At 40.2% G+C, this 22,203-nt stretch overlaps 1 protein-coding gene across 11 annotated transcripts in view; it reads left to right on the top strand.

Moving 5' to 3' along the window:
• The window catches only part of LMO7 (LIM domain 7), a 166,452-nt gene that overhangs the window by 97,491 nt on the left and 46,758 nt on the right, over positions 1-22,203 (top strand). For 7 of the 11 annotated variants that reach the window (XM_075590977.1, XM_075590978.1, XM_075590980.1 and 4 more), the window contains 6 exons: positions 13,650-13,680; positions 14,037-14,150; positions 16,642-16,843; positions 20,531-20,783; positions 21,294-21,482; positions 21,756-22,040. In XM_075590977.1, coding sequence (XP_075447092.1) covers positions 13,650-13,680; positions 14,037-14,150; positions 16,642-16,843; positions 20,531-20,783; positions 21,294-21,482; positions 21,756-22,040 — 1,074 coding nt within the window. Of the gene's footprint in view, positions 1-13,649; positions 13,681-14,036; positions 14,151-15,000; positions 15,118-16,641; positions 16,844-20,530; positions 20,784-21,293; positions 21,483-21,755; positions 22,041-22,203 lie in introns of those variants that run through there. The other 4 variants (XM_075590986.1, XM_075590984.1, XM_075590985.1 and 1 more) reach the window with 2 other exon arrangements.

Genomic DNA, 22,203 nt, shown 5'->3' with positions numbered 1-22,203 from the left:
AATCAGCTGGAGGCGGGGGAACTCCTATATCAGCTGCTGCAGACGCAGTCTGTAAAATATTCTCTTTGACAAAGGGCGACGGCCCGAAACGCGTAAGAGTTTTTACATATCCCGTGCCATGATGTCTACCATGGATTAAAGGACTTTTATTGATCGGTATCTAGCCCCCTTATCTTCATTTGCTGTGCTCCGGTTTTTCCGTGAGGAATCATCTGCTGTATACCATTTACGTGACGCACGCCGTGGGATTCACCAGACAGAAAAACTCTCAATCGTGAGTACCCCAGTCCATTCACTACAGGCTGGGTGTCATACGTTATAAGTGTCTTTCTCCAGTGGGACGTTATTTACTGTGTCACTGGGAGGTCAGAGATTTTTTACTGACCTTCACCCTATTGCACAGGTTCCCCACACGTTAGGAGATAAGTAATGAGACACGGACCACATACGTGTCTAGAGTGGTGCTTGTCCCTGTTTTCCTCACTCAGTGGTTATATACTAGATTTGCATCTAGAGACAACCCACAGCTGAGCACGGAATTCTAGGAACCCTGTTTCCTAGTACCTGTAGATTTCCTTACAAATAATGTTCTAGGATGTTCTGGTACCTGTAAGGGTGGTGAGCATGATGATTTTATGATATATACGTTGTGTAAGTTTAGATTGAAGCAGGGGGTCTCTGGAGATGACAACCATTCATTTCAGCTCCGGGGACACCCTGCGTCCAGAGATACCTCTGCAGAGTGCCAGTTTTCCTCTTCTGTTTAAAGGTCCTGGTCACGCGGGCCAATAGGAAACTGCACCTGATGATGTCACAGCTTCCTATTGGCCCGCTGATTGCAGGAGCTTTGAAACCGCCATTACATGAACCCCAGCTAGAGCAACTACCGGCACCCCCTATGGAGGTAAGTATCTTGAAGCTGAGGGTCCCTGGAGCTGAAATGAATGGGGTTCAGCTCTGGATACCCCCTGCTTCAATTTTGAAACGATATTAAGTCTTTACTGCCCTCCTCCCCACCCCCACAACTTTTTATAAGTATTGCTAATGTGCACAATATTTATTTGCATTACCCAAAATTGTAATCATGTTGGTGTTAAATTGCACATAGCCAACTGAGAAACTGCAAACACCCTCCGCACTCAAAGGGTTAAACCAAACTGATGTGTGAAATATGAGCTAGTTACTGAATTGCCTGCATAGCTGTTATTTAAAACGCAAGAGTTCTTTTGTCAGTTCCTTTATTTAAAGTGGCACTCCCAGTTGTTCCCAGTGACTAAAGTGCCTTGTGGGTGGTAGAATGGTTTTTGGTAGTGTCTGAGTTATGCTGCGCACAGTAACCCCTTCTCTGCTGGTGGAGCTCATGACGCATGTGGTTTCCAATTCTGGTTCGATCAGGGCTGGCCCCAGTGTCTGTGAGGTCGGCCCGAGCACGCCCCTGGAGAATGAGCAAGTGAATGTCGGGGCCCTGCAAAGGTGCAAATGCCACATTTATGATTAGTAATTTTAATCAAGTTGGTTTTGCTTGCTAATGCGTGTTGCTGCATGGGCGGTATTTCCAGATGAATCCTGTCCTGTATCAATAACAATATGTAGAAGTCATAGGAGGTTTTATTTTAATGAAGATGTCTGTCTGTACTATCCCCAGTTGCCTGTAAGTCCAATCTTTGTTTATATATTTTGTTACCTTTCTGTGTGCCCCGTAATCGGAAAGGTGGGTTACTATACTGCTTGGCTGCAGTCATTGGTACATGTTTTATTTTTTTTATTTAACACTTCTATTTGTATGTAATATTAGAGTAGTGCATGGCACACGGATTAAAATGCCTTAAACATTTTTTTATCCAAACTATTCATAATCTTTAGCATTTGTTAAGGCGTTGGTTACACTCGTATACTATTTTCCAATGGCACAGAAAGTGGAAGTCAAGGTTCAGTTCAGATTTCTAGACGCTGTATTACACTTATAGAACTTATATACACTTATAGGGTTATTGCAAGTCGTGGGGGCCTTTTTTTTTTCCATGTGCAGTCCCACTTGCACATATAACCAAACTAAATTAATAAGTAATATGCCTGAAATATATAACACTTGCTGATTAATGCCTATTTTAAAGAAAATCAGGCGACTCTAATTATTTTCAATTTTTTTTAAAGTGTTTTCTTTTTTTCTTTCTTGGAAATATCTTCAAAAATTATAACCTGCCATTTAAGATGGTGCTATTATAGCGTGCAGTACACTTCTACTGTTCTACTATAGCATGCAGTCTACTTTATCTACTAAACAAAAAGGAATAATATGGTATGTATTGGTTTTTATTATACTACAAAGGAACAATCCAGCTCATTGGTTTGTAACGATAAACACTTAGTATGTGTTTAAGAAATTGTGTAAACAATTCTGCATCCTACCACGACCTTTCAATCCCTTGCGTCTTTGCTCCTGACACTGGATCCACGTCATTTTCTTGATGGTTCACGGTAAAATGCCTGTAACCGATGGCATTTAAATTTCCATATGCAGGCCACTTGTCGGAATGAATCACTGAACCAATTTCGCATTCCAGCTGAATAATTGGTATCAGAGTGTGTCTATCACGCCGATGCACATAAAAATACCAACAATCAGAGCCTTGCTTGAGACCAAAAACCCAAGGCCCATCAATTCTACGTCCATGGTTCCTGTTGAGGGTTAAACTGAGAGAAGTGGACCACAGATTACCTGGTAGACTGCACGCTAGGAATTAAAATGAGGGTTAAACTGACAGAATGCACGCGAGGGTTAAACTGACAGAATGCACGCGAGGGTTAAACTGACAGAATGCACGCGAGGGTTAAACTGACAGAATGCACGCGAGGGTTAAACTGACAGAATGCACGCGGGGGTTAAACTGACAGAATGCACGCGGGGGGGTTAAACTGACAGAATGCACGCGGGGGTTAAACTGACAGAATGCACGCGGGGGGGTTAAACTGACAAGTGGACCACAGATCACCTGGTAGACTGCACGCTATAGTAGCACCTTTAAGATTGACTTGCCTGCCCTTTCTTTATCCTGTACTATTACTTACTTAGCAGGGAAGTGAAAATAAGTAAAATCTGGCTTTTTATCTTTGAGTGGACCAACACAAGATTTTATTCACTGCTTTTGGGAGGTTCATTAAGGTGTTATAGATGCTGCACATGAAGTCAAATGGACTTGAATGGGAGGCTATGTCCCGTAGTGCAAAACCCATACTAGTGCGTCTTCATGGGTTATACCCCCTCTGACGCTGAAGGCTAGGTGGTTTACCAAAAACACTGTTTCAGTCTGACTGGACTAGGCTGAAGTTTTAGCTGAACCATAAATGAGACTGTCATTGGTTCAACTTGGTCCCAATCAATACGGAGACTTTACCCCTTTGAGTGTGATGATACATAGCTACTATGCCAACGTTTCTGGCACCCTAGGTGTATCAGTGCCGTAAAAAGAATAGATTCGAATTTTCTTGGGGGAGACAAGCTCAGGACACGATCTGCACTGATGGCGGATGACTCATCCCCTTCCGTGACAGTGATCATACACACTCTGACCCTGCGGTTCTTCCAGCACTCAATGGGTTAATGGATGTAGATTACACAAAATTCTGAAGACCTCACAGGTCTTTTCACATCCTTTATAGATTACTATGAAAGCAGCAAAAATAGTGCTTGTTGTGCTGCTGCTTACCACTACTTTCTGTGCCTTGATGCCACTCACTAGTTCTCCCCAACAGTAAACAACCTGTACCAAGGCTGTCTGACCGTTCAAAACGAACATTTTTGCGGCTGCACCATCATGCTGGATGACATCGCCTTGATGCTGTTTTTTTTACAGATCCCTTGATGCAGTTCATTGCATTTTACAGTGTTTGCAGGTCAAATTGTTGGCTGTGATTTTGTCTACTCCAGTTCATGTATGACCTACCTTGTGTGGAGTGATAATTTAACATCTATTTGCAGATAGAACCCATCCTTAAATTGTTTCGTTACACCCTGGACAACACCTGAGATAATGGGAATTATGGGGAAATTATATGTTTATACCAAATCATGTTTAAATGTCTGGCTGTAATTCACTGTAAACAGGTTTGAGAATACATGGGAAAGGACTAATGATATTTGAGACCGGAGAACATAGAAAATCCCCTTTTAATATTAGCTTGTCAAAACAGGTGCACATGTGTAGTTGAAGTCTCATTTGCCCCTCCCTTTATCCCTTTATAACCAAAAACCAAAGTAAGGTAATTACCGTACTTGCGTTTTTCTCATACAAGGCAGAGGCTTTGCTCATTGTTAATTCAATCAAATCGACAGCGCCACATTCTTAAACTATTTACTGCCTTCTACAAACCTTAAAGCTGCAATCCTGCCCAAATAACTGAAGACATTTTCCACCAGCATTGGAACCAGGGTGAACCGCTCTATTATTTTTTTTTTTTATAGCTCTGAGGACCCCCAGTTATTGAGCGAGTTGCCAGTGTTCCTGGGTATTTAAAAGGCTGTCCAATAGGAAGCTGCAACAGATGACATTGTGGCTTCCTTTTGGCCTTTGGGTACCTGCAAGATTTGCCACCCATATTCGATTACATATCGGGGAAATATACCACAAAGCGGAGGTTGGTCCTCGGAGTTTAAAATGAGACGGTTCAACTGCGGCTTGAGGAGCCCGGTTCCAGTGCTGTAAAAACAAATATATATTTTCTTATTGTCTTTAACTTCCGTGTGCACTAGTTAATGTGTAAATATTACAGCTCAACCCTGTTATAGCGCGATCCGTTTATAACACGGCTTGAGCATGGCTCTCAATTTAGAAGATCTCCTACCTTTCTTAATTCCCTTTTGCCTACTCTTGCTGCCGGTGCCCCCCCTCCTCCTCGGATTATGCGTCAAATGACCCCGCGGGGTCATGTGACATCACGTCGCCACGTTGGAGGAGTGGGAATGAGGTTACCCGGCTTAGACTCCAGCACGGCCTGCTCCACCGGCACCACCAAGTGGATTATCCCCTGGTCCCCAGAGCTCATCAGCACCAGCTCCTCGTCCTCCACAACTTCCGCCGGTGCATCGCCCGGATCCTGTGTCACAACCATGAGACACACACACGCCTACTTCTCTCCGTCAGCTTCAGGGAGAATAGAGAACTGCCAGCTGCTGCTGGGTAAGTCCTGCGTGAGGGTGCTGCTGTGCTGTCGGGTCTGGGACAGCTGGGAGAGTTATCCCAGCTCTCCCCCTCTGGCGGACACGGAACCCCTGATCGCGGACATTTTTATCCTGCGATCCTTGTTATAACGTGGTCGCATTATGTGGACCCCAAGCACCGCGTTACTATGGGGTTCAGCTGTAGTTGCAGAATACAGTAAAGGAGAATTACTGCTGCATTCAGAGGTTTGAGGCTTGTGGGGCATGGTATCACCTGGTGTCCTACTACTGTGAACTACAAACCTGATTTATTACATATTTTTCTCTGCTGTTGTTTTTAAGTAATTTCTGGGCGGTTCTTTTCCTAGATGGCAAAATGCTTAGAATCTCTTACCAATTTTGTTTTTAGATGAAGTCCCACCTACTTGCCCCTATTTTATACGGTTTAAAAAAAATACTGTAATGTGTAATTGGGAAGCAGGAAGAACTGTTTCATCATATTTTGAGAAGAAGCAATGTTATGAATCTGATAGAGCACCATGTGCTTGGAAAAGAAAATTATATTGACATACCTTACAGCCATATTAACCAACACGGTGAGCGGATACTCCAAATCAGTGATTGAACCAGGCTGTTATGACATCCATCTCAATACCTAGTCCAAAATAATAAAATCCCCAATGCTACATTCAATATGACTTAAGAAAAACAGTTTAATATTTAACTATATATTTTATAAGTAAGGGATATTCAGTTAAACGCTTTGGCCAAAGCATCATAGGCCTGCAGCCACACCAAGGCATGACCCCTTGATGGGGTTAGAGCTTGCATGGATTTTGTGTGTTTGTAAAATTTCAATTGGTAACAGTTAATAATAATAATGATGATGATAATAATAATGAACTTCATATAGCTCTTTTCTCCCAATGGGACTCAAAGCGCTTCACAATTGCAATATAGCACGTGGTACGTAGCACATAGGGTTGTTAGACACAGTTGTTTGGAGGTTGGTGGCCCCTCCCCCCTGGGTTTAAGCTCACTCCTTTCCACCTTTTAAGTAGCAGGTTTTTTCTTTATGCACCGGTAGAAGACTGGCCTATTGAGACATGTCTCCCTCTATTACACAGGTACATGAGAGATTTCACAGGTAGTGTTAGGACCTGCATACTGGTTTTACCGTGAAGTGGCTGCAGGCTTTATAACGGTTTGGCCAAAGGGTTTAACTAAATGACCCATACTTATGAGAAGATAAACAGTTAAGTATTTAACTATATATTTTTTGTCATGTTGGATGTAGCATTGGGAATTTGTCTTTTGTTGTATGCTGAACATTTGGTCACATCCAATAGTACGCCATATATATGGTGTGGTGCGTCTTCGGGTTAGAGCTTGCAGGGATTTGTGCGTGTTTAGTTCAACCTAGGTCAGATGTCTCTAAAATATACAAAGCAAAAAAGAACAGTGTATTATTTGGGGCTATTTATTTTGGATTGGCTGTCATATAGTGAACAAAACCACAAACGACATAAGGTTATGAAAAGGAATCGCCAAAAGAAAAAAGCACTGATCTGCCAAGCAAGTGCATCCGGTCTCAAGGGTGCGGCAATAAACCGTATATAGCCTGAGTTAAAACACTCACACTAAGTGAAATTGGGAGGTCAGGTGGGAAATATTTGGATAGGGTCACAGTCATATCCACAGTGGGGATCAGATGATGGTCCGATCACCACTATTAGAAAAATAACTTAGGTCCAACACCTTATTAATTCACTAGGGGCAAAAGTGTTCAATATCTTAATCCATTTAGAGACTATCTGAAGGAGTCTCTCTTGTATATTGCCACCGTTGCAATCCTTTTCGACCCCCATCTATCATCTGATACCTGAGTTGGCTCACATTATGTTCTGCTCATATATTGTATGAAGTGACGTGCTACATCACCACCTCTACGGATCGCAGCTGTATGCTGACTGGTCCTATCCCTGACAGTTGGGGTTTATCCCTCGAAACATTGCTCCGTTTATTTAGTTTGTGCTATTTGTTTTTACCCTCCGTCCACTTTTTGCTCAAGTTGATACTCCTCTTTTGCCTCTAAATTTGTTTGGGATTGCCTTAATGATTAACCCACAATAGACTTGCTGAGACCGGATGCACTCGTTTGACAGATGAGCGCTTTTTTCTATTGGTGATTCCGTTTGATAACCTTGATGTTTTTTTGCTTCACTATATGAATATTTTATGCATTTAGTGATTTTGTATTTTTCTTCTCTGTGCTGATTACGCCTTTGTTCAGTAAAATAACTTATTTTTGCAATTTGAATTCATGATTTTCTCTTGAGTGCTGTGAACTGTTCAACTCCCAATAATGCTAGTATCTTGCCCCAGCGAGCATGTTCTGCTCCTTTATATATTGTATTTTTTTTTATTGTTAAATAATTTTGTTAATCTCGAACACTTGAGGTCAGAGGAGGGACCATTTTGACATCCTGGGCACTAAAGAAGACAAAAACAAAAAATGCCCCACAGGGCAAGATGTACTCTGTTAAAGTATTTAAAGTATGCTTTAAATTGAACTGTCCCCTAAAGACTTGTAGACATAACTCATGCCGTTGTAATATTTTTTTCCCCATACAACGATCAAAAACCAAGCTAGTTATATTGTGTAAGGACTTTGTTACCTTCATATTATATCTTGTAATGTCATTTTTATTACCAGCAGTAGACTTGCACTTCTCTTCAAATTTCCATGAGAGAGAAATTAATCTTTCACTCAGATGAATTTATATTTAAGCAATAGATGCAGTATGTTTCTTTCCTCTGTAGAAATATGTAGATGTTTGCTGCACACCAAAACCAGTTCAAAAGTAGTGATACATATACACGAAGTTTCGGCCTGCTGGCCTTTATCAAGTGAAGTGCCAATGGTAAGTGAACAGACAAACATTAAATAGTCTAAAAATCCAAACACCCATGTGCAGCTGCTTTGTTACTAATCATTTTAATCAGCTTCCTCTGTGTTCAATCATCCGGTTCCAGCCCATTGGGTGGGCGTATCCCATCTCCGCATTGGTTGATGACCTCTCTGGTGTCATCACTGTCCTCCAATCATCCCATCTGGTGCCTGCGGTGTGCGGTTTCATCCTCTGTGGTCTGCCGTGGTCCAGGCATCCTTGGGGTCTCTGGTGCATCCTCGTATGTCGTGTTTGGATTTTTAAACTATTTTAATGTTTGTTTGCCTGTTCACTTACCACTGCCACTTCACTTGAGAAAGTCCAGCAGGCCGAAACGTTGTGTGCTCTATGGCAGGGGTGCGCAACGTGGGCCCCCTCCCCCCCCCCGAGATTATCTGCCGGGGGCGCAGGGTTTACAGAAGCCCCGCGCGGTTTAAATGCTGGGGGAGCTGCAAGGCCTCTGTAAACTTCTCCTTACCATGGTTCAGACTGCTCCTGGTGATGCGTCGCCATGGCAACGCAGCGTCATGCCAGGACATCAGAGCCAAGGTACGCAGGGGGGCACGAGGAGAAAGGGGCAGCCGGCAAAAGGGGTGCGGAGAAGAAAAGATTGCGCTCCCCTGCTCTATGGCACAATAAATGCTTTGATTAAGAAATCTGTCTTCCCTTTGTAGGACACAACTCTTTAGAATGCATCTTCCTTTCACTAAGCCCAATAAAAGAAAAATCTACTACATAGCAACATCCATTCTTGTTTTTTTCATTAAAGGGTCATTAAAGTCCTGTTTATTTTTGTAATTCTAAATGAAGACTTCATTACAGTTGTGTTCGTTTCAGTAACATCAGAGACAAATCTTAGTCACTGATTTGTAGGTAAGGTAGGCTTCAATGTGTTTTTCCTGTAGCCGTAGATCCTTTATAGTGTTATAATAACACAATACCAAACAGAATTCTATACACGTCTGTACTAAAATTCATATTAAAGGTCTACATCACTTATTTTGCCGGGTATAAACCCCTGTACCTAGAACGAAATCATTTGTAATGTAAAGGCCACCTACATATTGTATGTAACTGCTTCCACATCGAATCTTTGGTCAAATCTACAGTAATAAATAAGTGTCTGGGGACCTAATGACTATCGGTATCTGATGAGGGTGATAGGGCTGAAATTATTCTTTATTCTACAGGCCCAAACTTAAGGGGGAGAACTCATAGTGTATTTAACTACCATCACACTCCATGTACATCCACCTGTGAAGTGTTCAAAAAGTATTGTATGTTTATCCCCCGTGAATGCAAGACTTTGCAGTCCTCCTTGAGGCTGTAGAGACCCTTTCCTTGCTATCCCAGTCACACAGCATATCATGTATTCAGACACACATGGTGCATATCTATCTTATCCAAAACATTAGAACTAGAGATAAAAGGAGTTCTGCGCGCCCCCCAGTGTAGTGCAACTGATTTTCAATAATGACACCAACGGGTGTTTTTAATGAAAGTTGAAGCCTCAGTTTCACTAAACGGATGTTGGATTTGTAATCATGAAAACACTCCTGCATGTATCCCTTTGATTAGCATTTTGTTTCTTGGTTTGTCTAGCAGCTTTATAAATTTAGATCTCAAGCCTTACCCCGAAATATGTGGTGACAAATTTCACACGTCCTGTAATACATAGAGATTTTGTTGGTGCCTGGCCTGAATCATTGCTGGGCTGTTGCTTTGTTTAGTCAGGATTCTTTGAAGTCGCCATTTTGAAACTGAGCTGGTGTTCCTTATAAAGCTCCCAATTTAACAGATTCTGCAAGAAAATATTTGATATCTATTGTACTCTCATGCAGTTTGAAAGATCGGATTTGTTTGGGTGTTTCTTTCTTGGAAATGAAAGTATGAAGAGGCACGTCACATAACTTTTGAAATGCCTTTTTCAATGCGAAGTCTGAAATAACAACATTTCTGTTTATTCTGCATAATGCATTAAGTAATTCAATCTATGTGAGAAGAATTGTGCAGAGATCAGGGCTAAGCAGTAAAACAGCGCTTATAAAAATACATTAAAAATAAAATGACATCCCCATCAGTAGTCATTAGTGTTTCCTTAAATCAACATTTCTCTAATCTAGAACTGGATATTTCTACAACAAAACACATGTAAAATTCCAACAATTTGTCTGTAGATATATAGATATCTATATACATATGTTTGCTTTTGCCGCCAAACGTTTTTCTTATCAAATAGCAAAAGCATATAAAGTGATGTTCAGGACATATTTACTCACAGGTGGTCCGTGTAGGCACAGCTCTGTTTGCTCGAAGTTACACAGGGAAGGGACTTGAGGAGGGGTCAGCAATGTGGGTTTTGTTTATTGTTAATCTCCGATGTTTTATTGAGCTCAAGGTAATGCCAAAACAAGTGTAACCATACAGTTTATGACCTGAACCTTTGTTTTCCTAAAGCTGCCCTCCTAAAGTCTGTGTATCATGTACTGCTGCTTGAGAACTGGTGTAACAGGGACTATATTCAAACCTGTTCCGTGCACCATCTGTATATTTAAACCGGTTTACTCGCCCTCTCGTCTGCACAGTTCATCCTTCTAACCTTTGTTTCCATTTCGACACACTATCCATTTGTGACAACTTTATTCATCCTCGAGATAACGACGAATGAGTTATTGCTTTTAAAAATATATATATTTTATTGATCAAGTGCAAATTTTGCATGCCACACGTGGTATCTTACTTGATAACATTTCTTTCTGTGTGCTTGGAATCCTTCCATGCCGAGTTTCCAATGAACGTACAGTCAATGATAATATTTTGCAGTGTCCAGCATAAGGGGTTGTGGTTTTTAGGGTTATTTCACTGTAAACCTCTCCTGCAAATTACTCATGTTCTGCCCCAAACTTCAAGGAATAGGAGTTTTCAGGATTGGCGAATTTCCTTTTGGTACACGGTCAAAATAAATACCATATTCTGAACCCTTTTCACAATAAAAATGTATATAACTTTCCCAGCAGGAACTCTTACCTTATATTGAAATATTTTATCAATGCATATGTCATATAATCAGTGTTCGACAAACCTATACATTTGCACGCCCCGGGCAAGTGGATTTAACATCGTGGCGAGCTCCTATTGGCCCAAGCAGCACACGTTTGGTACTAGGTGGCGAGTAGATTTTTTGGTGATTTGTTGACCACTGCATATAATGATATCTACTGACATATTTCCATCCGCCACCAATATTGCTAGATGCTTCCTGTAAATAAATGTTACAGCAAATAGTAGGGTTTTGCCACTCTTGTTGGTTTCTGTGTAGTGTAATTTGTATCCACCCGCTTTCTTGTCCGGCCTAGTAAATTCTATAGCTGGCTGGTCGTTTTGTTTTCACATGCAGGTTAAGCACAGAGGGGGAGGAGTGTACATATTTAATATTCAGAAAAACAATCATTTTTAAATAGTTTATACGCAATTTTAGAACAGCAGTTATGAAAAGAAAACATAGCTGCAAGGATTGGTATTATTTACAATAAAGGTAAAAATTCCCCCAGAACGAATCCACCCCACTGAGTTCTAAAAGTCCTCCAAAAAATGTAAGTTACAATTTCTATTAGCATATCGAGTAAAATACAGAGAATGCAAATATAGCTGCCAGTTTGTATGGATGCAATGAGGCAATAGATTTTTTTTAGAGATAAATTAATGGCCGTTTGAAATGATTGTAATGAACATTCTAGGTCAGGGCTCTTAAACTGGCGGAGCGCGGGCCAAATGCGACCTGGAAGGGGCCTTTATTTGCCCCCACCCCTCCCCCCCCCGGAGACAATGCTCCCGCTAATTTCATAGTAGTTGCTTGGGCAAAGTGCAATTTTTCACACACTCACTTGTAAGTTACGGCAATGTAAATATATATGGCACAGATGCCTGCAAAAGTGTTGAAATATAATCATTTGTACATCTTTAAATGTATCCAACATGATATTCCAATCAGCTTGCGGGCCTTCTACTCCATGTTTTGTTCCCTGGCCCCTTTGCAGAACTAGTTGGAGAGCCATGTTTGAGATCTTTTCCGCAAATAGGATTGCACTAATAAGCTGAGTAACTCCTTTTGGTCAAATGCTTTTTAGTGCTGGAATGTGTCGCATGGCAACTAGACCTGAAACAAGACATAGCACATTCCACTCTCCCAGCATGGGTCTTAAGTACATGCAGTTACATTATGCCACTAACAGGCAGGGGCGCAGAGGCTGGCTACGTGTTCCAATGTGGTGGCGTTTGCTTGCATTGATTTTAACATCGTAAACACTTGTTTATTTCAAATGACTATTAATGTTTAGGACCTGTCTTCCCTACATTATTTTACTCTTTACATTTTTGACCGAGCCCTGTGTTAAAGTGGTATGTCTGTGTGTTACAAGTACCCGCGCTTTTAATCTTAAGTGCCAAGTAAAATGTCGTTGACTTACATTGTGGAAAGTCTATAAACACTTTGCTAAACCAGTATAAACATCCGTTGTATCGGTAATGGAAGCACCAGTATGGCATAAGCTTTGGCTGTCTGTATGTTAATGTTTGAATTGCATAGTCGGTCTAATCATATGGCTGCATGTTAAAATATTCATTACATAATGTTCCCTGTAGGTTTTTATCCACGTATCTATGTACAAGGTAGTTTTAGATAGATTTACAGTGACAATGCTATAGTTTTTATGATCTCCCCCCCCCCACCTTTAATTTCTCAAATATTTTTCATAGTTGACTTTAGTCCCGCTGCAATTAATTGCATTTAATGCTCAAACAGCACTGAAAGGGTGAATACAATAAGTTGTCAACCCTAAAAGTGGATTCACTGTGTACAGTACTGTACTTTCATTTCTTTGCTGTGGAGAACCTCATCTGCCGTCCCGTGATTAAATGTCCTGATATGTGGCACAGTGTCTTTAATAATTTTTTTATTGAATCACTGTAATTTATGTACAATTAGTCAATTATTGTCGTCATCAAACTAGTTTCTTGCGCAAATGTGACATTGTAACTAGGGATTCACCTTTTGCTTTTGAAAGACATTCCACAAATGATCACTTAAAAGATAATAATAGAAAACAATTCTCTCCAAGCATTTGGTGATCCAGGGAACGTTGACTTTTTAATATGCTTGCCAATCAGCCACATTTGAATCTATTAAATATAAATATAATTTGGTTGTGGTTGGGACTGACTGCACCTTTCAAAAGATCTTCTAGGTGAACATGAAAGACAAACCCACACAATTCACAGACGATGGTTGTTGCACCTTAATAGAAGAATTACCTATTCATCTTTGTGTTGTGGAAAAGATCTGTACTGTGACTTAGACTCCAAGTAAGAACATTCAATGATCCTACAGAGCAGGCATGCCTGGATCAGTTTGTATGGTGCTGATCCTGTGCATCATATTAGCAGCATTATTGTTACCAGAGTTCCACAGTACTGCGTCTGTCTGAGAGCCCATACGCCATGCTTTAAGTATATTCATTGCTTTATTTTTATTTATTTTTTAGGCAAGAAGAGACAAATAGAAGATTAAAAAATGTAAGTATGTTCTACAAGCGTTGTATTCTACCCAACCAATATTTATAGTAAAGATTATCTTGCGTGTTAGAATATTCTGCCTGTTCATTGGTGAGATAGTATGGGCCATACGTGTTACAAATTACAGTTGTAAATTATGGCTTGACGTGATTGCTACTAAAATGGTGATTGAACAGATGCTTGTCGGCTATTTGTGAAAAAAATGGAATGCATTTTCTAAATGGCCATTTCGATTGTATTTTGTGTATATTAGAATTTGCGTTGGTGAAGAATAGAAGTAATTATAGCACTAGCACCTTTTCATAATAATAATAAACATTTTGAATGTTAACCATTTTGTTTTTCACCTTCTTAAGGTTTTGATCACTTTATATTGGCTTGGGAGAAAAGCATATAGTGACCCATATTATAATGGTCCTCATCTTAACCTAAAGGCTTTTGAAGGATTATTAGGACAAACGTTGACCAAGGTAAGAAAGCACAGTAGGAATTCCGACGTCATATAGTACTATGTATGCCATACTACCCATACTACGGGTCCTTAAGAGTTAGGCTGTGCTGGTGGTATAAGCTTTTGGTGATCTAAAAATAACACTCACTAAGCATCAGCTGCTCTTAGGTGAGAAGACATTCCCTTTAGGGAAAGACTCCTTATGGCAGGTGGGCAGTCCTAATGTACTCCACTTAATAGAAGCAGTCCCACCTTGACCCCTCCCTCCAAATTTAATATAGGAGTAAAGCAGTGTGTCCTTGTAGCTGAAAAGGTGTACCTGTTCCGGTTTGGAAGGGGTGTTTCAGCGGGCACCCCAGGCATACAAGATTATTAAATTCAGGGAAATTGCAGAGGTCAAGGGGGGGTCCAAACACTCCCTACTTAACCCCAGGCATACAAGATTATTCAATTCAGGGAAATTGCAGAGGTCAAGGGGGGGTCCAAACACTCCCTACTTACAACTCTGTATACCTCTGTTATACCTTGTGCCATCTAGGGGTTTAATGAATATAGCCTCAAGCATGCAATACCACACCAAGTGATCCGGTTTAAAACGCAGTTAAAAACATTTACTTTACAATTACTGTGGGTCACATATGCTCTGTAGCACTGGTTAATTGGGGCCACTTACCCCTTACAATTTTGTCCTTGTAGCTGACCCACATCCGTTTCAGCTCTGGGGACTTGCTGGTTCTTGAGATATGTACCGGAGAAGGTGCTGCCAGTATTTCATGGAGGATTAAAACCCCAGTGTCATGCGGGCCAATAGATCCGTCGCTGCTTCCTATCGGCTCACGTGATGCAGGATATTTAAACCTACATAATCTTTTCCCTAAAGGACGACCCTACCGGCGGCACCTTCCCCTGTTGGTGTCTGTGGAAGTGGGGCGTTCCCGGTGCTGAAATTAATGCAGTTCAGTCCTGGAGATCCTGGTGCTTTCTATGTATGTAAAAAAATCAGACCAGGTGAAATTGTGCCATTTAATACTGTAACTAGATAATCAATGTATAGTGACAGTGGAGCTCTTCTAGAATCGGGATCCAAATCGATCTAAGAATTCACTTAGGAAAATGTATAAAGTTGATTTACAGCTGGTGACCATGTTTACTGAACTAAAATTACATCAAACTTGTAGACCGGAGAAATAGAATCACAAAAGCAACCTGTTTGTCAAAATCACCAGAAACAATATACAGCTTTACACTCTAAATTGGAGGGTATGTTTGATTCTACTGTTCACGTCTAAATGCTTTAGGGGTCGAGCAGGGAGGTTCGGTTTCCTTTGCTCTGCTGCTACTGTAGGTGAATATTGCCTGAAATTATAGCCTCTCCCCCATCAAAGTCCAATACCTGACCGTAATTGCCCTGTACTATGAGATTATTTCATAGAGACGAGCCATAGTGAATTCCCTGTATTTTTTTTATTTGCCAGACCAGAAAAGGAAGTGTGGGCAGTATTGGTTCTTTCTTCATGTAGTAAAGTAACAAATGAGGGAGAACTGAGTACATACAGTAGTGTGATTACATTTTAACAGACTAATAGATGGTTACAGTACAGTAAGTGACAAGCCTTTGGAACTTTTTAAGGGTGGTTCTAGTATGGCAGTAGTATTGACTAGAAGGTATTCTATACAGTATTTTAGACAGACGGTTGTAGTGTAGTATTAGTTACTTGTAACGTACTGACTATATCAGATGGTTTAATCAACCATTTCTCAGACTGCCCAAGACCTCTAACTTCAAGTTGTCCTTGGCAGTTTTCGGTTTAAGACAACGTGATATTTGAAGTTCTGTTGAAATCATCTTTTATATGGGTTGAGTAATAAGCTTGCACACGTTCATTCATTCATTCTCAGCCAATTAGACATTCAATGTATACATTTATATGCGGTTAACTGTAATACATCTGGGTGAAAATAAAAACATTTCTTTTCAGAAACATTCTCTTATTTGGTTGTAACATTTATTTGTTGCTTTTTTTAAATGACGGTCTAGTCAAATAGGTGCTTGTATTTGATCACTAAAATCAGAGGTCAATTTTGGCTAGGGTGGAAATGACTGCACATTAAAATTGGGTGTTGGGAATAATTGCTGTACATCTAAGGCAGTGTTTTTCAACCTTGTTTTTTTTTTATTAAATCACTCTAATTATATTGCAAAATTCTGCAGAAACCCCAACATAATCTCGTGTCTGAGATCAGCCCCAGCCCTCTCTAATAGTGCGTCTGAGATCAGATACATTTTAAGAAACGGAAACCTCTCATAGCGTGTCTGAGATCAAATGCACTGTAAATTGTTCTGGATTTGTACCATTTTCAATTGACCTGAAAATTGCAGGGAACCCTTTAGGGAGGCCCAGGAATCCAAAGGGTTCCTAGGAACCCCAGTTGAAACACACTGATCTAAGGAAATTGGATAGTGAAATGTAACATTGTGTGCCCTTTTAAAAAAAAAATTCTTTATATAGGCACTTGAAGAATCCAGCAGTTTGAAGCGAAGTGGGAGAGATAGTGGTTGTGGCGATTTGTGGTATAGTGAACGAGGAGAAAATCTACTTTCCCCTACTACTATTCATAAAAGAGACAATTCCTGGGACAGCTTGGACTCTCTTGGCTCAAGGTCTTATACAAGCTTTTCGTCAGATACAACACTTAAAGGGAGCAGTGAAGGTACTGTATTTGTTTTTCACCATAAACCTTAATACTGGAGATCATTTAACAAGGTTTCCAATTTTGTTATGTACAAAATGTGTGTTAAGTAGAGAATATGGTCTTTTAATATTCCCACACATCTCTGCATTCTTTGCAATGTGCTAGGATCTAAATAAACATTAAAATACACCTGATTTTTGAAACCGCTAACTACTTCCCACTGGAGATTAAATGATTGTAAACAGACCTTTTGACACTGCCCGGGTTTTTTTCTTCACGTGTACACTTGTATGAGTTTATTAAAGAAATTATACGTCACAGCGCTTTTAAAGCACTCTTTGGTTTATAAAAGGTATAAAGACCTGTGACACTTGCTTATTAACTTATTTTTAGGTCGCTCAGTCGTAGGTCCATGTAAGCTGCATACACGTACGTTGAGCTCCTTTAAATTCTATTTTCTTTAGCACTGCTTTACAATGTAAATACACAAAGTTATACAGACCATAAGAAAAAAGGAATGTATGAAAAATATGCATGTTTTTTAGGATGTAAAATTTGTTGGGAACTTTTCCAGCTCATTTTATGTTTCAGGAATTTTTTTAGTTATTTTGTTGCCATTCCAAATTCAATCCGCAGTTTAATAGAATGTTCGTTTGTGTGTGCGTTTGTTTATTTCAGAGCACACAATTAGTCATGACAGTGCAGAGAACAGGGAGGGTGTTACTACCAGAATACTCCAAGTATTAATCAAAATTGCATGATTTTTGATTTTGATTTTTTTTAAATTTATTATTCCTCTGTTGCGGCTCCCAATGGAGCCTTTTTCAAGAGCAGCCACACAAATAAACAATGAAACCTTTGTATACATTCCTATACCACACCAAACAAATGAAATACAAACAAAAACCTGTGAAAACCCACAATACGTGCATCACTGCTCAGTCACCAAATCATTACAGAGGCCAGAACTGCTAGGGAATTATACCTAGGATACCTAAACTTGGACTTGTATATCATGTCCATTTTTTTAAAGACTTTTTTAATGTAGTCTAACGTAACAAGCATTTTTGTTTCTATAGCAACCATTTACGAAGTCACACCTCCTTCCTAGACAGGTTCTGGCAAACCCCTTTTGCTCTCTTTCTAGCAGAGCACCAATTGTATCTAGTGCCTGCCTTGTCACGTGATCTTCTTTACAGAACTTTGCATCTTGGGTCCTCTTCTGCAGCACTAACAGTGATTTTAATTAACCCCCGAACCAAATCTTTGCCGATCGATCGGCTCCATTGGGAGCCAAAACATTGATGAATAAAGAATCATGTTTTGCAAGTAGACTGACTGCCATTTTGATTTATACTTTGAGTCTTCTGGCAGTAGCACTCTCACTGTTCTCTGGACTATAGTTGTGTGTGTGCTCTCCTAAATTGAAATTCAGTTTTTGTTTTCTTAAACACTGAGTAGACTTGTTAGAGCTCTCTTGGTAACAGTAGAGAATGTAATTATTTCCCCTGAATGTGTTATGACGTTATAGCCCATGCAGTTTCAGTGCCCGGCTAAATGTTGACAATTCTGCTTTCAATGCCCAAAAGAATAAAAACAAATTCTGGGCCTTATTTTTTCTGTACTTATAACTCTGCACGTCATGTTTACCTTTACTAATACCTCAGACTGTGAAGCGTGTCTGTTATTAGATGGCGGCTAAAGTCCAAATGCACTGGACTATGCAAACAATTGCAATTGAAAGTATTAAATAAGGCCGGAGTGTGCAGACTGGCGGGGGCACCCCCCGGGGGGGGGACGCACTATTTTCCTTGGTTGGCGCGGGTGGTCGCAGAAGCCCCGCGCTCTTCCCCAAGGCATTTAATGCTGGGGGATCGCATGAGACCTCTGCAACTCTCAGCTTAGCAGGATTCAGAAGCGTGGTGATGCGTCGCCAAATGACGCCGCTTGACCATGTGATATGACATCACATGACCCGTCGCCACGGTGTGACATCACATAGCCCACGCCGGAAAACAAGTTAGGGGGGCTCGAGCACCGAAGGGGGGGGGGGGGCAGCGCCAATAGTTTGCACACCTCTGGAATGCGGCCTGTCCTTTTGATCAGATAAAAGCATTTGAATACCATGTTCCACATAGGCAAACTGCTTTAAAGCAGCAATGCAACTTTCAACTTTTATTTTCTAATTTTTATATGTAAGTCATGTGACGAGGTATATTTCTACATTCTTACCTAAGCTGGCAACCGTTTGGTGCTCCTGATATAAATCCTGATTGGGCGCCTAATATAATGGCTGCTTTTCAGTTTCAATCAATCCTTCGGTCAGTGTAGCTCAGCTGCAACGGATCCTTATGTTACCAAGGTAACGTTATCTATTGTTACAGTTCAAAATAATGGGAAATTTTGCAACACTTTCCTGTTAGTGATAATTTGTTGCCGAGATCTTGCACTGCTTGGGAGGTGGGCTAAAACCTGCTATAGAAATCAAAGGATGCTTTAAAACACTTTAAAGATGGCATTAGGAATAAAAAATAAAATATAAAATAAAAAAAACCCCACTATCTAATACAGACGTGATTTATTTAAAAAAAAAAAGTTTTGCTGCTTTAAAGTACATGTTTTTTTTCTCTGGCAAATGCCACCTACAGTTAATGACCGCTCACTGTGACCTTGTGCAAGTACCTTTGGTCTCTGAGCGCCAGTTAGTAAAAAGTACAGTAGGTTCTAGACTTTGAACAATATGGAATCAGAAAGAAGCCACCACTTAATGTAGAGAGATTTATAAATTGATAATGCTATATATAAAACAAATTACATTTTATCATCTTACATTTAAATTTGCCTAAGGGATATATATGTATATTTTAGCAAGTTGTATTGTACGGTCTAGGCTAATGTTGTTAAAATTAATGGCATTATTGAAATCTCTGCCCTCCGATTGGTAAAAATTCCATTCAGTAATGGGCCAGAATTTTTGGCACCTTGCCAAGTTTTTATTTCCAGCCAATTGACTTTTACTTGTCAGAGCAGCTCAGACAGGGGAGGTGATTGGACAGGAGGCAGCAGCCAGACAGTGCCTCCTCCCCCACCCTCCCTGCCTGCAGAGCGCTCTGCACAGGACACAGTGAGAAGGGAGTGTGTGTGTGTTTGTGTTTACAATTTTATTTTAACATCTCTATAACTATACAAAAGTTTCTATTTATGAAAAAGCTTACATTTAGCTAATAATAATAATATTAATATTAATCCCCTCAGAACAGGGCATTACTGGCCAATAATGCACTGGCTGGGTAAAAGTCCCTCGGCTTCGCCTCGGGCCTTCAACTCTTCCAGCTAGTGCATTATTGGCCAGTAATGCCCACTACTTTGGGGATTATTACTTCATTAACAAGTCCTTCCAGAATTCTGTTCTAGGAAAACTTTAACGCATTTGAGTAAGAGGTACTTGACAGAACTTTGCATCATGTACAGTACATGCCATATGAAACTTTGTTTTTCTGACTCTTGTGAAATTGACATGTAATGGTCAAAGAATGTCAGGTATTTAGCAGTTCTATGCAAATGGCCTTAGGACGAGTACTGTAGCAAACTTCATCTATTGCTTTGCTTATAGCCGTGTACATGGTTTCTGTGTGTGTTACCTCCTGTGTTTTGTATCATGTTTAGTTGCATAGCAAACTCTTTTTTTGCTGGTGTTCGTTACAGGTGGGGAAAGTGACACAGAGTCTGAACTGATCAGCAAAATGCAGGATCTAAACAAAGATGATATGTCCCTTCGGAGGATTTCGACACTGGAGCCCAAAGGCGCTGCCAGCTTCAATCAGTTTCTTCCAGGCAAAAGTAAACCGCTGGTATATTTACCAGCACCTCTGAGGAAAAAGCGAGTAGACAAGAACGAAGACAACAGGAGGAGCTGGGCAAGTCCAGTTTTCACAGAGTCCGATGGAACATTTTCAAGGTATAACTATTTTATACAAATACTCTTTTGATCTGCAGAAAAGTCTAGATATGTCACTATTTTAAAGAACATTATTCCCTGGTTCTCAAGTAATTTTCATCATAAAACACTAAGGCACGGAAAGGTAGTTCCTACAACATAAAACATAATTTCATACAGTTGTAGCAGATTAGTTGAACATCTTAACATTGCAGACATCTTAAATGAATGTTAATAATCCTCTATGTCTAAAAAACAAACCTGTGTGTTTGTACATCTACGAATATGTATACTGTATATAAAGGTGAAGATGTTGCATACTAGGATGACTTGCCATGTTATATTTGTAGTGGATTTACGAGGGGTCATTAGTCGTTTGTATTAAATAATTTCCAATGTGTTCCTGTTACCTTCGTTGGTCAACAGTGATAAGGGAGCACCTACGGGCTCATCAACATCTGCATGTTATGACGAGCAAGTAAAACATGTTGTCCCCCACATGTCACCCCGAACTAAACATTTTTCAAGTAGCTCAGACTCGGAGGATGACGGGAAGCTGCCGGACTTGGTGCTTGATGATTTGGCAAAGCGAAAATTCCACATGAACAGCAGACCCCTGATTCCAGAGACCTCTGGGCATCTTTGCATATCCGAAACTGATTCTAAGAAGCCTTCCTTAAAAGAGGTTATTGCAGCGACCCATGCAAATGGACAAAGCAGGTTAGACTAACTAACATTGGATTTGAATGGCAAATTGGTAATGCCTCTTAAAGTCCATGAATAACTATGAAGTAAAGATTCTCTAACCACCTTAAAAAAAAAAAATGAAAAAAAAAATGTGTATATATACATACACACGCAAAATTAACCATATAACCTGTCTTGGTTTGAAAAATAAATGGCTTCCTTGTGTGGCCTCATTAATAGCATGTTGGGTATGCTATAAAAGTCAGAGTATCGAAAACGTCTTAACTGGTTGGCTGTTTTATACAGTAGCCAAGACCAGAAACCCGATGTGAAGATGCACAGTGAGACCACATCGATGGATCATTTAGACCACACCTGCTTTACTTCAGATGAAGATGATGACCTTACTAGAGACTTTCCAAATATTGTGAAGGATGATCTCTATGTTCGAAAGGTCAACTTGCCAGTTCCACAATTAAAGATTTCCTTTGATGCATTTCTTCCAAAATTTTCAACCCAAGAGGATGATCATCAGAAAATGAAAACTGGGGTCTGTACTAGGCCCTGGTATAATGAGTTTCAGGGATTCAGGTTTGTTTTTATGCTATTCATTTCAATTTAATATTAAATTATTATTGCCTTGTACCTTTGCCTAAATTGTTGCCATTGTATTTAAATTTCAATTCTCAGATTCTAATATTTACTTATGTTAGGCTTGGCTCATTTTGTACACGTGTAAAGCTTGACCTAGGTA

This window comes from Ascaphus truei, chromosome 3 (genome assembly GCF_040206685.1).
Source record: "Ascaphus truei isolate aAscTru1 chromosome 3, aAscTru1.hap1, whole genome shotgun sequence".
NCBI lineage: Eukaryota > Metazoa > Chordata > Amphibia > Anura > Ascaphidae > Ascaphus > Ascaphus truei.
This window is presented reverse-complemented; position numbering and strand designations above follow the sequence as displayed.